Source organism: Coturnix japonica, chromosome 1 (assembly GCF_001577835.2).
Source record: "Coturnix japonica isolate 7356 chromosome 1, Coturnix japonica 2.1, whole genome shotgun sequence".
Classification (NCBI taxonomy): Eukaryota; Metazoa; Chordata; class Aves; order Galliformes; family Phasianidae; genus Coturnix; species Coturnix japonica.
Genome location: NC_029516.1, coordinates 129,257,284 through 129,271,581, shown reverse-complemented (window position 1 = coordinate 129,271,581; position 14,298 = coordinate 129,257,284). Strand labels below are relative to the sequence as shown.

At 36.8% G+C, this 14,298-nt stretch overlaps 1 protein-coding gene across 3 annotated transcripts in view; it reads right to left on the bottom strand.

Moving 5' to 3' along the window:
- NALCN (sodium leak channel, non-selective) overlaps positions 1 to 14,298 on the bottom strand; it is a 192,773-nt gene that overhangs the window by 42,534 nt on the left and 135,941 nt on the right. For all 3 annotated transcript variants that reach the window (XM_015851496.2, XM_015851499.2, XM_015851497.1), the window contains exons 16-17: positions 2,573 to 2,709; positions 1,155 to 1,296 (exon numbers count right to left, since the gene is read on the bottom strand). In XM_015851496.2, coding sequence (XP_015706982.1) covers positions 1,155 to 1,296; positions 2,573 to 2,709 — 279 coding nt within the window. The remainder of the gene's footprint in view (positions 1 to 1,154; positions 1,297 to 2,572; positions 2,710 to 14,298) is intronic.

The following is a 14,298-nucleotide window of genomic DNA, read 5'->3' as shown; positions in this document are numbered from 1 at the left end:
GAAGGAGTCCTTACATTGCAGTAGGTATGAAAATTAACAGTAATATTGCAATTGGCTCTTGACACTCATTAGCAGAAGAGTATTACTTTCCATATGCCTACTTTCTGTCTGCTACCCTGAGTTCTATCACAGAATGAGAATGACCTGGGTTGGGAAGGGACCTCAAAGATAATGAAGTTTCAACCCCATTGGAAAATTCCCCCATTGGAAGTTCTAGTTGCAAACCACTTACTATAAAAGCCAAATACATTGCATAACCACAAGTGCCCTTTTTCTTTTCTTCACTTGTGATTCTCTGTAATTATTAAACTGTACTTTCAAACCTCTTGTTAGTCTTCAAACAGGATTTGAGCACCCCATTATTAATTAGGAAAATACTTACACATGTCACTAATTAGTTGTGCAATTCTACAGGTGATCAAGAAGTGATATCAGTGTAAATGCCACTAGAAATCTGAGAAACCAGTATCTTCCACAACACATATGGAGTGCTTTTCTGACCCTGTAGTTTTATATGGTGCCAGAAATCACGCACATTTACTCACGCATCAGCACCACGGTCATCATTTTTCCAAGCAATCCTGGTATTTTTCAGATTCAAATATCTATATCACCTGGGAGACTATCAGCATTTAACATGATGAGTCTCAAATGCATGTGTTCACCTGTTTTCTGGTGACTCCTAGATCTACATATATGTAAATATCCTCTGAGTAACTAGAATAATTCTTAGATTTTTACTTATCTCCACTGTTTACGATTTACCTTGCTTCAGTGACTGAGTTGTCAATGGTAGAAAATTAGCAAGCCAATTAGGCATTCACCGGGATATTCACTGGCTTTTAATTTTCTACCAGCTTCTCACTGCTTAACAGCAAGACTAAAAAAGTTTAGGCATATAAGATGGCTGCATTGAACAAAACTATGTACCACAGTTTGAGTTTTTAAGTTAAAGGAGAGGGGAAAATTTAAACCTAATGAGGAACTGCTGTGATGCCTGCTTTAGGCTATCAAAGTTAAGTATAACCTTTTATTTTGTGTTCAGTTGTCCTAGCTTATGTTTGCTTTTATGTAATTTGACAAGATGTATAATCTGAGATCTCTCTTCAAAATACTTGAGGGAAGACCTACAGCACTGAATACTCTTGATTTACCTTTTGATCAATATATTTGTTTTCCTCAATTGCTGATCTCTTAGAGTGGTCACAGGATGAAGATGACGCTGAAGGAAGTCTTCGCAGCAGACAGCTGGTGTCTTGTTGCTGGCGATCAATAAACTGCTTCATAAAACTTTCCCTTGTGAGCAAACAGAAGATACCAATGGATTAAAGACACCAGAAATGTTAATATTTGGTTTTCTTTATAATGTGTCACAACACATTAGTGCCAAGGTGAGCTGTGAGGAAAAGGTATGCTAAACTGCAGATGTATATATGGAGAGTACAGAAAAAATAACTGATAAAACATAAATCTAGTTATTAAATAAATCTGTAGCTGAATTAAGAAGTAGATGGCTTGCATATAGCTCTTGCATATGTAGAAAACAGTTTCGTTCCTTTTAAAAATAATTATGAGAATTTTGACTATTTATTTGCTAATTAAAGTGCTAAATATTTTAAGTGCCTTTTGCAGTTTTTGGCTCTTTTGAGCTCATTACAGTGTGAGTTGTTACTGCAATATAAATCAAATGCTGATATAATCCAAACGAAACATAATTTGTGCATGAAATTCTTTCTTCAAGACTTCAAACAACATCTGTTCACATAGCTGCTCAGAATGCCAGTATTAAGGCACTTCAGCAATTCTGTGCCTCACATATGCCACATTCAAAATGCAGAAGTATTTGTTTACAACAAATGTACGGTCATCTTGCTGTCTTTTAAGTTTAGCAGCAGTTTAGTAGTAGTTACAGTTTTCAGTGTAAGTTGACTGTATCATAACTAATTTTTATCTGGAGAGATAGTTCCACATAGTAGAATATCTTTAGGTTCAAAGATCTGATTTGCTAGCTGCACATCTGCAGCAGCAGCACTGAGATCTCTGTAATTCTTCACAGGGCTTTGCCAAGAGGAATGAATGGTATTATTAACTGATGATCTAGTAGCCAACTGCTGAAGTGAGTTTTGCAGGAAGGTGGTAACAACACCCGTCCAAAGCGGGGAGGGGGCCGTCACAGTGTAACTGCTGTTTGATGATCTGTGTTATCCACTCTTCATGATTTGCTGTCAGTTGAACTCATCTTTAAAGTCACATAAGAACTGATTAGACTGTTGCTTGCCTGTTTCGGCTAAGAACCGAAACCTGGAATAGGAGTGGAATGACAACAGAGTGCTTTTCAATTATTTATTTGCGTTGGTTCCAGTCAATCTAACTCCTTTCATGAGTATGTTATAATGAGTGATATTTTTAAGGTAAAAATAAAACGTCAGCTCCTTTTGTCTTCAATATTAATTTTGTTTCACTTTGATTTTCTGGTAGTTGCTTACTCCATTAGCAAAACAGTTAAGTATTGTTGGTATTATGGGACACAGGGCAGGTTAGTAGCGTGTTACCAATGGAAATATTGCAATACCTTATTTTTGGAACGGTGAAATCTGAAGGAAGCTTGGAGATTTTCACCATTTGGGGCCTGTTTGGAAACTTTTCAAAGATGCGTAGACGTAAGGGAAGCTTCTCCTTCGTATCTGCATTTGCTTCACTTTGCTTTAGCTATTAAAAAGGAGAAAATAATGAAAAACAACATTTTGTTATGTGATATTGCAGCTCTGTTTTTCAAAATTCGAATAATAATAGCAATCACTTAAAGAAACAGAAGATGGCAGCAAAGAACTACAGAGGGTACATTTCTAGCTCAGGAGCGTATTGGTCTGTGCTAGAAGCTAAAAGCTGACAAATCCTGAACAATAGCAGCCTTCAGCTGAAAGTAAAAAAAAAAAAAATAAATAGGAGGAATGCTAACATTTTTACTTTTAAAATACAAAACATATTAGTGCTCTATTCTGTATGCTTATTCTTGTGTTTCCTTCCCAGTCCCCTAGCACTTTATGAAGGAAATAAACATCAATATTCTTTTCTTTTTAGTCACATCTTTCTGTATGCATTGACAGCCCTAAAATATTAAAACAGAATGTAGCATATATACATAAGGTGAGGAATTATGAAGGAATCCAGACCTCAGAAAAAGGAAATAACAGGAAAATTGCATTTGTGTAAGTATTACAAGTAATAAAAAGGACTCAAAAGAGTGGAGTTCTCACACTGAGCTGCATCAAATCAAATGATGAATTTTGCATTTGTAAGAATCCAAAAAGGGTTGTGCCATGGACTGCCACACATCTAAGTACTAAAATGGCAGTTACAGCTATATGGACAGATAATGGATAGATCTAATGATATAAGATGAAAGATATTTGATATGGAGATGTGATTCCTGAATTCTGACTACTAAGAATATCGATCCTGAGCATGTAGCAACTCAGCTGTGTCATCACAACAAAACACCAAGTCAGAAAGATTCTGTGAAACACATTCATTTTAACATTTAGCATTAAATGGGAAATTAAACATTTAATTTCTATCCTCTGTGTATTCAAATGCTGTGCACCACTTCAGTAATCACATGAGTGATTGATATTATTTTGTTGCAAAGTTCAGTTCTCCTTCCCACACCAGTTTGTTTGCATGATCTTGGGAGCGTGTATTTTATGACACTTTTGCACAATCAACACCTGCAGGGAATGCTGCTAACAGGTATCAGCTATAGATTTTTACAAAGGTGAATAGGAGTTGAACAGAGCATTTGCACTGCCTCAAGCAGCGCATGCTTCCACAGCATGACACAGAAGAACAGCTCTGCTGCTGCACTGTCATGCTACCAGCAACATCACCACTTCCAGCCACAAGACAGCTTAAACTGGAAATCAATTCATATACGGTTGGATACAAGTTGTCATGTGGATTGGAAACTGTTTGAAGGGCTACGAACAAAGACTGATGATTAATGGTAAAGTACTGAATCGGAAGAGAAGGGGAATACTGCATAAATCTGTATTATGTCCAGTCCTACTTAATGGCTTCATTAATGTTCCTTTAAAAGAAGAAATTATGACATTAATGAAATTCACTTGATCTTAAAATGTGACGCCTGCAAACACTGCAGTGAACCAAAAAAAAAAAAAAAAGAGAGAGAGACAGAAATAGAAGTAGAGGCAGGAGATAATAATGACTGAAAATAATTCTAGTGCAAGAATAAGAGCAGAAGCTGTACCAGAACTTCTTCAGTACAGCATCAAAAAGGCAATTTGGACACCAGTTACATTACCAGACAAAGGCAATGTTTGCAACCAATTTCTCTTCAGATATTATATAGTCTTAGAAAATGGCTCAGAAATCTGCAGCTCCTCTCTATGCTACTATGAGGAGCCTATTCCAGGCTCTGCTTTCAATTTGAAATGCCATTTTGTTGCCTCACACTGTTTAGCCAAAAAAGTGAAGAAGAGAGACATGGAAACAAGGGAAGAGTTACAGAAACAAGTGAGCCAGAGGAGAAAAGAGGAGTGAAAGATCAATACTAAAATTTCAGCAACCATAACTGACAGTAAAACAGGAGGAGGAGATTTAAAATAATGGAAGAATTATCTGAAAACAAAGTATTTGTAACAGAGTACCCCAGATATAGGAATGCAAGGATGAAATTAAGAATGGGCTGAGAATAAAAATTGGTGTTTAGAGAGATCTCTGGAGGGAAGTGCCTCATCATTTCATCTACTCAGACAGAACCCTTCAAATGCCAGAGTATCAGGGAAGTGAACTGGATAATCTGCCAGGACTTTCCTGCAACATTATAGTGTCAAAAATCTTTGAGAAGGGGGAAGTTTTAGAGGAAAAAGAAGGCTATGAGTTTCTGCTAGTTTGCTTTTAGTAATAAATCATTGTACAAACAGGTAGGCTTGGCATGGATATATTATGTCTCTTGCAGCTATGGACTCCTATTTACAAAAGTCAGTGTACTCAAGATAGTATATGATAGATTGCAGCGCTGCCTGAAGTCTCAGTGCAGAACAGATCAAAGACAGCTTGGAAACAGGGAACTGCATAGCTAAAGCGACAAGCAAGGGGACAGTCATACCCCCACCCAACCAGGAGAATGATCCAGGATAGGCTTATTATCTTGGTTATTTTAAAGTAAGCTAAATTCAAAGCATTACCACAAAATAACTCCAATTACACGTGCTGTGATAATATTACATAGTGAGGACCATGAAAAATATAGCTTCACTGAGTTCTTCTCTACACATTTAGATGGTGTAATTGTTGCTCTGCATGACACACATCCCATTTTATATTGCTGCTTAAATCCTTTACATTTTAACCGTCTTTAAAACATAACACATTTTTTTAAGGATAAAAAATGAAGTTGACATGTAGCAATGATGGTGCAGAATGTTTCTAGCAACATCTAAACCCAAAATAAAACTTCAGGACACTTTCTCTATGATTTTTATTTTGTTATTGTTATTACTATTGGCAAGGAAGTGTGTACTGGCTTGACGTGGTCAGCTTGTCTCCTGGTCTCCAGCTACAAAGAGCCTACGGGGAGTATTCCCCATTTTGTGAGCAGAAGTTCATAGAAGGAATTTACGGCCATTTCCACTATTTTTATGGTGCTCAAGTTTATAAGGGCAGATTTAACGTCATGATACTATTGTCTACTCTGAGCCAAGATCAAAAGAACTTATCAAAACAGTATACTTTTGGGAATAATGGGGAGGAAATCTTAATTTGGGGATCCAGTGGTTCACAGTAGCTTGAACAATACAGGTAGATACAAGTTCACGGCACCAGGAACTCTAGATCTGGTTCACATAATTGCTACAGATAAATACAAGAGACAACTGTAACAAAGGCAAACTTACTGGCAATATTTACAGCTTTTTTTCAGAATGACATTATTCTATGCTTCCATTTGGCTCAAAACAATTTGAAGTAAGTCCCTCAACTATCTGCACTCACTGCTTGGTGATTTAGTTTGGGAGCTGTGTTGGCAAGTAAAACAGATTGTTTTTGGAGGAAACCCACAAGCAGTTGTCCTAAGTACATACAGTAGTATGAATGGTGGTGAAAGTGGAAGAAGGGAGTAGCAGGGGTTATTAACGGAGACAGCAGATAATCACTAGTGGGAAACAGGGGAAGGGTCAGCTATTTAACACATATGCACCCTGCTAGTGGTCATATATTTGAGGTAGGATGGCCAGCAAAGCAGTTACTGCCCTACTGGAGATAACAGCCCTCCCAGCAGAAAGCTGGCATCTCCCATGGAATCACACTGCCCTAGTCAGGCCAACAGAGATGCCAAACAAGATCATTCACAAACGCTGCACCTATGCCAACTATAAAAGCTCTCTCGTCTATGACCTAGAAATGAAAGTGGCAAAATTTAAAAAAAAAAAAATTGAAATATGTTCTATGTTTAAGTACTTCAGCCACACATTGCTATGTAGAAGCTGAATAGATCAGTAAAGCAGTAAGTAGTGGATCTTGGTGTTTTCTATCATAAAACATTGTAGTACTATCATCTCACAGATGTTACTCACAAACAGTGTCATCAGGGTGAAAGCAGTAAGTTCTTTTCAAGCATGTAGTGCAACTTCTCTGACATGCAGAAGCTAACAGCTTGGGGCATAAAAGAGCTCTGGGGTCAGGTAATGTGTGTGCGATGACTTGAACGGTTCAAAGAGCTAACTGAGGTATATGTTCATATCACCAATTTGCATTTAAAGACAGAAACATCCTTGTAAGTAATGTTCTTGGCAAGGCAAACTGAAAGCTCAAATTTAATACAGTCATTGAGTTTCTAGGACATTGACACATTGGCGAGAACATGCCAGAGGAAAAACAGAGTTAATCATATCCCAGGGGATGAGACCAACCCTTCCTAACATTTTTGTTGTTGTTGTTGCTCTCTGTTCATTTAATTATGATTGAAAGAAGAGCTAGCAAAGTGCAATTTCTAACAAATGAAAGATTCACTTTTCCTGCAGTCTGTGAAATTCACGGAAATGTTGTGTAAATATTTCAATGAAATTAAATGATTATGAAAAATATCATGTTCGGTGTAATTGCTCAAACTCTTCCATTTGAGTTGACAGTTTTCATAACAAGTTGAGATCAATCATGTCCAAAATTAAAAGCTGCACTACCAAAGTACATACAGTTTATTTAGGAAATGGCCAGCTGCCCAGAGTAATTTCATGGTGAGTATGCAAAGTTCAAACCGTTGAAGAAAGTTCAGGGGAGTCTCACCACAGGATAGTTTTAAATTAATATTGTCTGGTACATTACAGAGTGCTGCTATATACTAACTTTTTTTTTTTTTTTAATTTTTTCCCCACTGGAAATCTGTCCTAGGGTCTGTATTTGAAGAATAAAGTGATGATATCATATCTGTGCTACCCTCTTGACAGGATATGCTATGTGCTCCTGCACTGAATGCTTTGAGCATGATACAAATAGATGACAGGACGAAACACATTGCAAAGTAATACCAGCATCCATCCAGCAGTCATCCAGATCTTTTATTTCTTATCCAAATTGTCATATTTGCCATGATCTCTGATTTGAATAAAATCCAATTAGCAGTAAATGACATTTAAATGAAACAAAATCAGAAAGACAGGATAAATAAGTGTTTTTATTTTCCCTTTCTATTACCACAGATCTGGTAAATTTTTGGACATGAATAAGAGCTGCACAAAAAGGTATGAATACGAATAAGCTTTCACAGCCATGATTCATTCAGCTTTGGCATAAATCATAGAATCACAGAAGGGCCTGGGTTGAAAAGGACCACAGCGATCATCTAGTTTCAAACCCCTGCTATGTGCAGGTTCACCAACCACCAGACCAGGCTGCCCAGAGCCACATCCAGCCTGGCCTTGAATGCCTCCAGGGATGCAGCATCCACAGCCCCCTTGGGCAACCTGTTCCAGTGCGTCACCACCCTCTGTGTGAAAATCTTCCTCCTAATATCTAACCTAAACCTCTCCTGTCCTAGTTTAAGACCATTCTCCCTTGTCATATCACTATCTACCCTCGTAAACAGCTGTTAATAAAGACATGTCAATACATTTGTACCTGTATTGGATTAAAATTTAAGACAAAACAGCTGCTCAGTTAGTACAATTTACATCTGTAGCTCCATTAAAAATTTTATTTGCACAAGCTGTAAACAAAAAGGATTATAAAAAAACAAACAAACAAAAAAACAACTGAAAATGGAGGTAAAGAATATTGACAGAATGCAGTAGGTTGAATTTGGGTAAAAGAAACACATTCAACAGAAAAAAAAAAACCAAAACCAACATTATTTATGTTGTTGATACGTTACTAAGTTTCTCTATAGTGCTAACTAAAAGGCTGCATAAAACCCTTGTCTAAATTCATACCAGCTGACTTCAACCATACTTCAGTGTTAGGCTTCTGGTTCCTCTGGGCCCAGAGACACAATTACAGTAGTTATTTTTCTATGGATTTTCCAATTTGTCAAGGCACCTGAAATAAAGTGAAAGCCTTTACGTACAATTCACCCAAGTAACACTCCTGTGGAAGGAAATTTGAGTTGTGTACTGCCTGCTTTGAGAGATACAAGAGCACATGAGTTTGTCTGCAAGTTGTGAGGTTTGCTAGGAGAATGCAACAGAACTGCCTGGCTTAGAGGTGACAAACCCAATGAAGCCTTGTCCAGGCTTTGTCTGAAAGCACTCCCTCAGGTAAAATGTTTCCATAACTACACTAAAACATTGCCTGGGAGAAAGCCCAGCTGTACATCCAGGACAAAGCCAACTATGAGCTAACAGTTATGCAGTTTACTCAGACAAGGGCTCAGAGTTGAAGGTTCCTTTCTAGTTCTATAGTTGAGAGCTTAGATGTACCAACTGCAAATTTTGACATTGCAGGCAGGAAGAAATGCTTCCATCTAGCAACTGTAAAACAGAACTTAAATTGATTTTAACCACATTCTGTGTGGGGAATTTTCACTGAAATGTACAAAAGAAAAAAAAAGAAAAAGAAAAAAAAAAGATTATAGCCATGCTAGCATTCACAGCAGAGAGTGCACTGTTGATAATCAAAGGTTAAAATACACTAAGAAAGTTCATGGCAGATGGAGGAACAAGATTACACATTTATTTCTCATCTGTATAAGATTTTTTTAAATTTATTTTATTTTTTTAAATAAACAGCTTTTCTGTGTCACAGGGCTTATATGCTGTGCATAGTATGATTGGATGCTGTGATTGTCACTTCCCAATTGTTCATTTAAATAACTTTTTCCTCAATTTTGCATCGTCTAACAAATTAATAAGACATTGAGTAAAATTTCACCAATGTGTTTTCTTAATAACTTCCTTCTAGAAATTGTAGCTCCTATCAGTTCTTCATGAACAAATCCTGCTGAAAAGATGTGATTGCAATTCAAATGACACAAAACTCCTCTAGCAAAACTCAGCTAAGATTTAGTCCATTTATTTAATAGAGGAGAGGAATCCTGTGTCAGAGAGTTTCCTTTTGATTGAGATAAATAAAATGAATTTTTCAGAGCAATTTCTTCATACTCCACACACCAGCTATACTCTCAATTTTATCCTATCTTCCAGTGAGAAAAAAATATTTTTGAAAAAAGAAATAATAACAATAAAAAAAAAAAATCTAAGATTCTGTACAGTCAGTGACCAGATTCACGTGCTGTCTGTACCAGATTCATTCTTCATGCCTTTAGACTTGGGTACCTACTTTAGCTAATTATGTTCTTGATGACTGTCTTTATAGCCAAAAGAAATGAAGAGACTCTTCTTACAGGTCATTGACTTGCTGCATCTTTCAGACATGTTTATCTTTCTCCACTGACTAAACCAAGGTTTTATTTCTAGTATATTCTTTAAGTCAATTGTGTGATAAGGGGAGGAATGTAAGCCACAGCACCTATGATGGCATTCACCTGAATTAATTTTATCTGTCCATAGGTGAAATACATTGTTTAATCCTCTAGGCACTTCCTACACTTAATGGGAAGAGGTAACTCCAGGTCCCGTAGCTCATCCCATACTAAGATAGAATAGTACATTGGGGCACCTTCTCCAAATGTGGAGAAAATATCAGGCTACACCAGTAGTAGACAAGTAATATAATGAAGTATCAATTAAAGAATTGAGATAGATGGTCCATATTCTTAAACTGTAGTAAGGTTACTGGCAAAGCTCTGGCCTGACCAGCTATCACTCTCCTGATGATGCCTGAGCACGGTTTGTGGGCATATTCCCATTAGGTGGTTAGGAGACTTCCTGCTTAAGCGGTAGGCAGTTTTGGAAACGGAAAATAATTCAGCTGCGTAGAAAAGCCATGCTGTGTGAGCCAGTATGCTCTGAGGACAGAGATCAGATTCTAAACAGCTCTCTCTCTTCATATAGCTAGATAAAATGATTAGCTTAAAGAAGAATCTCTAGCTTTGACAGTGTAAAAATTAGTTTATAATAGAATCATATTAGTTTTTAGTAGTTGGAAGGGACTTTTAATAGTCATCTAATACAACTCTGCTGCAACAAACAAGGACGTCACAGCTAGATCAGGTTGTGCAGGGCCTGATCCACCCTGACTTTGAATGTCTCCAATGATGGGGCATCCATCACCTCTCTGGGCTGCCTGCTCCAGTGCCTCACCACTCACTGTAAAAAACTTTTACCCTGTGTCCAATCTGACAGGGTAAATTTGGCTCCTATTTTAAAACAATTCAAAGATTTGTATATTTTGGGATGGGTAGTTTAAAAAAAAAACAACATAAAAACAAAACCAAAAAAACAGATAAAGGAAATTAAACAATACATTTTTCTTTTTTCCTCACATTTAGATGATGCTTTGCCACTTTCAAATTAATCATTTTTTTCTCTTGGAATAAAGAGCACAGATTTCTTTGTTTCCATACAAAGGTTACTGAGTCACAAAAGAATATTCTTTACAATAAAAAAGCGCATTACACACTCCATTTCATCAGAGGAAACTGCTTGAGACTTCGTGAAAACTAGGCACCATTATTTGTTATGACTTCTATGTTTGATGAACAATAAGCAGCTAAAATATTTTCAAATGAACAATGCAGAAGATGCATGAATCGTGCTCTTCTAAGAACACTGTCATTCAATATCAACTAGATACAATGTGTTAACCTTTCAAGACATATGGCAAAACTAATTACAGCTTCTGTCTGGAAAGCAAAAGAAGTAGCATTGCAGGAAAATTCAAAGAATCTTAAAGTTTGCTCACCCATTCCAGAGCCAGTACAAAGGAAGATTCGTGAATGTAGCTTAGTAACTGGTGCTTACCATTCTTTAGTCAAAACATACAAATTCATCTGTCGTACTGGATTCACAGAAAAATAGGGCCCGTCTGAGAAATTACAATTATAGACAGATTTTCCAAGGTCCTCATCACAGGTAGCCCACATTCAGTTTAAAAAGAGCTGAAAAGAACCAGACTGATTGACCCAGGAAGTCATAACCTTGACCTCCTATCAGGATGTAGACAGTGAAAAGCATAAAAATATGCAGAAAGGTAGGCCTGACTTAGGCCCTCTTAATATCAAAGTATAGGAAGAGTAGAATTTCATCCACCTATGCAAAATCTTTATCACATGTGATTTTTATAGGCTGATTTATGAGGATAGATCACCACTTGACTGGTGTGACCACACGGCATATCCAACTTGAGGTATTCCAGAAGACCCTTCTAACCTGTACTTATCTGTAATTCTATTATTTGGTGATAGTTAACTGGTCCAAGACAATTCTTCAATTGCCTTCAGTTTCACTTCTGTAAGTCTACATCTGCCATTTCTTGATATCCTGCAGTTAAATTCAAAATATTACTACACTCTGTCAGATTCTGTGAGAAGGTCATTTATGTAACTTAGATTTGAGACATACATAGTGGACCAAGCTCTGCAATATAATATTCTTAACACTGAGAAGCTGTAACTAAAGCTGAGAAAAAAATAATTTATATAAATGAGGGCAAAAAAAAATAGTATATATTTTTAAACACAGAAGACTTTGTCTTTGCACAAACAAGCTGCTTCTTGCTTATTTGTGCTTTTGTTGTTTGTAACTTGACACAGGTGACCAGAGTTTTGATTCACTGCCATTTTGTAGTATTTCTTCACTATACATATTTACGCATAAAATCAGTTTAACCAAAGGACACACAGAGGCAAACCTGTGTGAGGCTGATGCAAGTTACTTCAGAAACCTTCAGGTCCAGACTAGATAGGAAAGAAAATAGTTTGGTGATGCTGACTGCCCTTTCTACCATACAAGTTTGCTGATGAAATTTAACTGGGGCTGAATTCCTGCATTCTGACATTCTGTTTCACAGGCAATGGGTATGGTTCTCTTTGCCTTTTGATGATGAATTACTTCTTTGAGAAGCAATATACATATTATCTTCCTTAATTCTGAAACAGTGCTCCCACTTGTTGGATATTATGCAGGAAAAAAATGCCTTTGATTTCTCATCTTCTGTCATGTTTTTAAGAGTGCCTGATTTGTTTTTGAGAGTCTGTAAAGAGAAGTTCTCCAAATCGTTAGAGGAAGATAAGTGACTTACAATCAGGAACCCAAAACTCTCAAGAAAAATTGTAATCAATTCATCCTTCTGCACAGCCAGATTTTTCAATGAGAAAACCAAGAATTAAATCTCATGCAAGGACCAGGCCTCTATTTTTATATGGGTTGTGCTTAATATGTACAGGAGTGCACAAATGCACAAGCTCCTATGGGCTTAAGACACAAATCAGAAAAGGAAATGCAGTTCTGCATGATACAAGTGAAACCAGAAACAAATACAGCATAAATTTTCACGGATGCAACTGCCATCAAAAGAACAAGTACTGCTGCACCACTGTTCTCCTCCCTGCTAAAGACTGACAGGATTTTCCCTTACTTCAGAGAATGAAGTACTTAGAATCACTATCTGCACTGGGAAACACTTGCAATTTTTCTTAGATATCAACCAAATAAAACAACAACAACAAAAGATTAGATGGACTCCTAGCAATATAAAAGCTAGGTAAGCATTTTTTTCCCTAGTGACATAAATGAAGCAGCAGAAGCTCATATTTATATTTTTGTTACTGCTGTTCACACATTCATAGCCACTTTAACTCCGATCTCCCATCCTTGGAAAGTGTGTGCTTTGACTACGATCATCAACTAGAATTTTCAAAGGCTTTATTTGATACAATAAAACTGTTCTCCAAGAGAAATTCTCTTGAGTTTACTGTGTTTCTTGACAAATAATACATTGCTGCAATACATGTCAGGGAGTGGCAACTTCTGAATTAATACCTAGGTATTTACTATTGAGCCTGAAATACAAAAGCCAGAGTTTATGATCCATTGATACTTTATAAAAAGTGGTAGATAAGGTAAGAAGAATAAAAAATAAATGTGGAAACTACAGTCTTCAGAAGACTTTCAAAACTTAGAAAGACTTTGGCACAAGCAGTTTTTCAGCTGATCACATTTTCCAGTTTAGTTTTCTAGAAATGAAATATTCTCTGTATAGATTTGAAATAACAATAGTTTAAATGTTTTGTATATGGCCTTTGAATGGAGGACCAACATGTATTTTGTGAACTTTCTACCATCTTCTTACTATGATGAAAAGAAGGATTTCATCCCTTTTATGTAGCACTTAACATTCAATTTTGTAGTTATTTCCCACTTAGAATTACCTCAAGCACTATTCTCTGAATAATAATACTCTGAAAGCAAGTAAATCTAATTCAGCTTTAAAAAGTTCCTTGATTTTCACACACACACTTGCATATATATATATATACAAGAGTGTGTTTAAATTAGATATACCAATTATAACACCTTGTTTGCACAATATGTTCATGAAAAATCCCTATGCTGAAACTCACACTTCAAAGCTGAAACCTCAGCACCCAAAATTTGGAAGTGCCAGGTTTGACGCTACAGCTGAAACTGTCATTGGCAGGTTCCTAGATCTGCTGAGTGCTTGGCAGTACTGAGGAAAGCACAGAGATCAGGGTCTGTGTTCCGACCCATGCATCCCAGATAAAACTGGGTTAGGAATGTTATGATTCTTTCCTTTGTAGCTCTTTATTGCATAATCCTATCAGTGTACCTTAAGACAAAAAGAAACAAACATAAAACACCAAAACACCACATGACCAACCACTGTTTCACCTGCCACTATCCCTGGTCTCCATTAACAGCAGAAGTG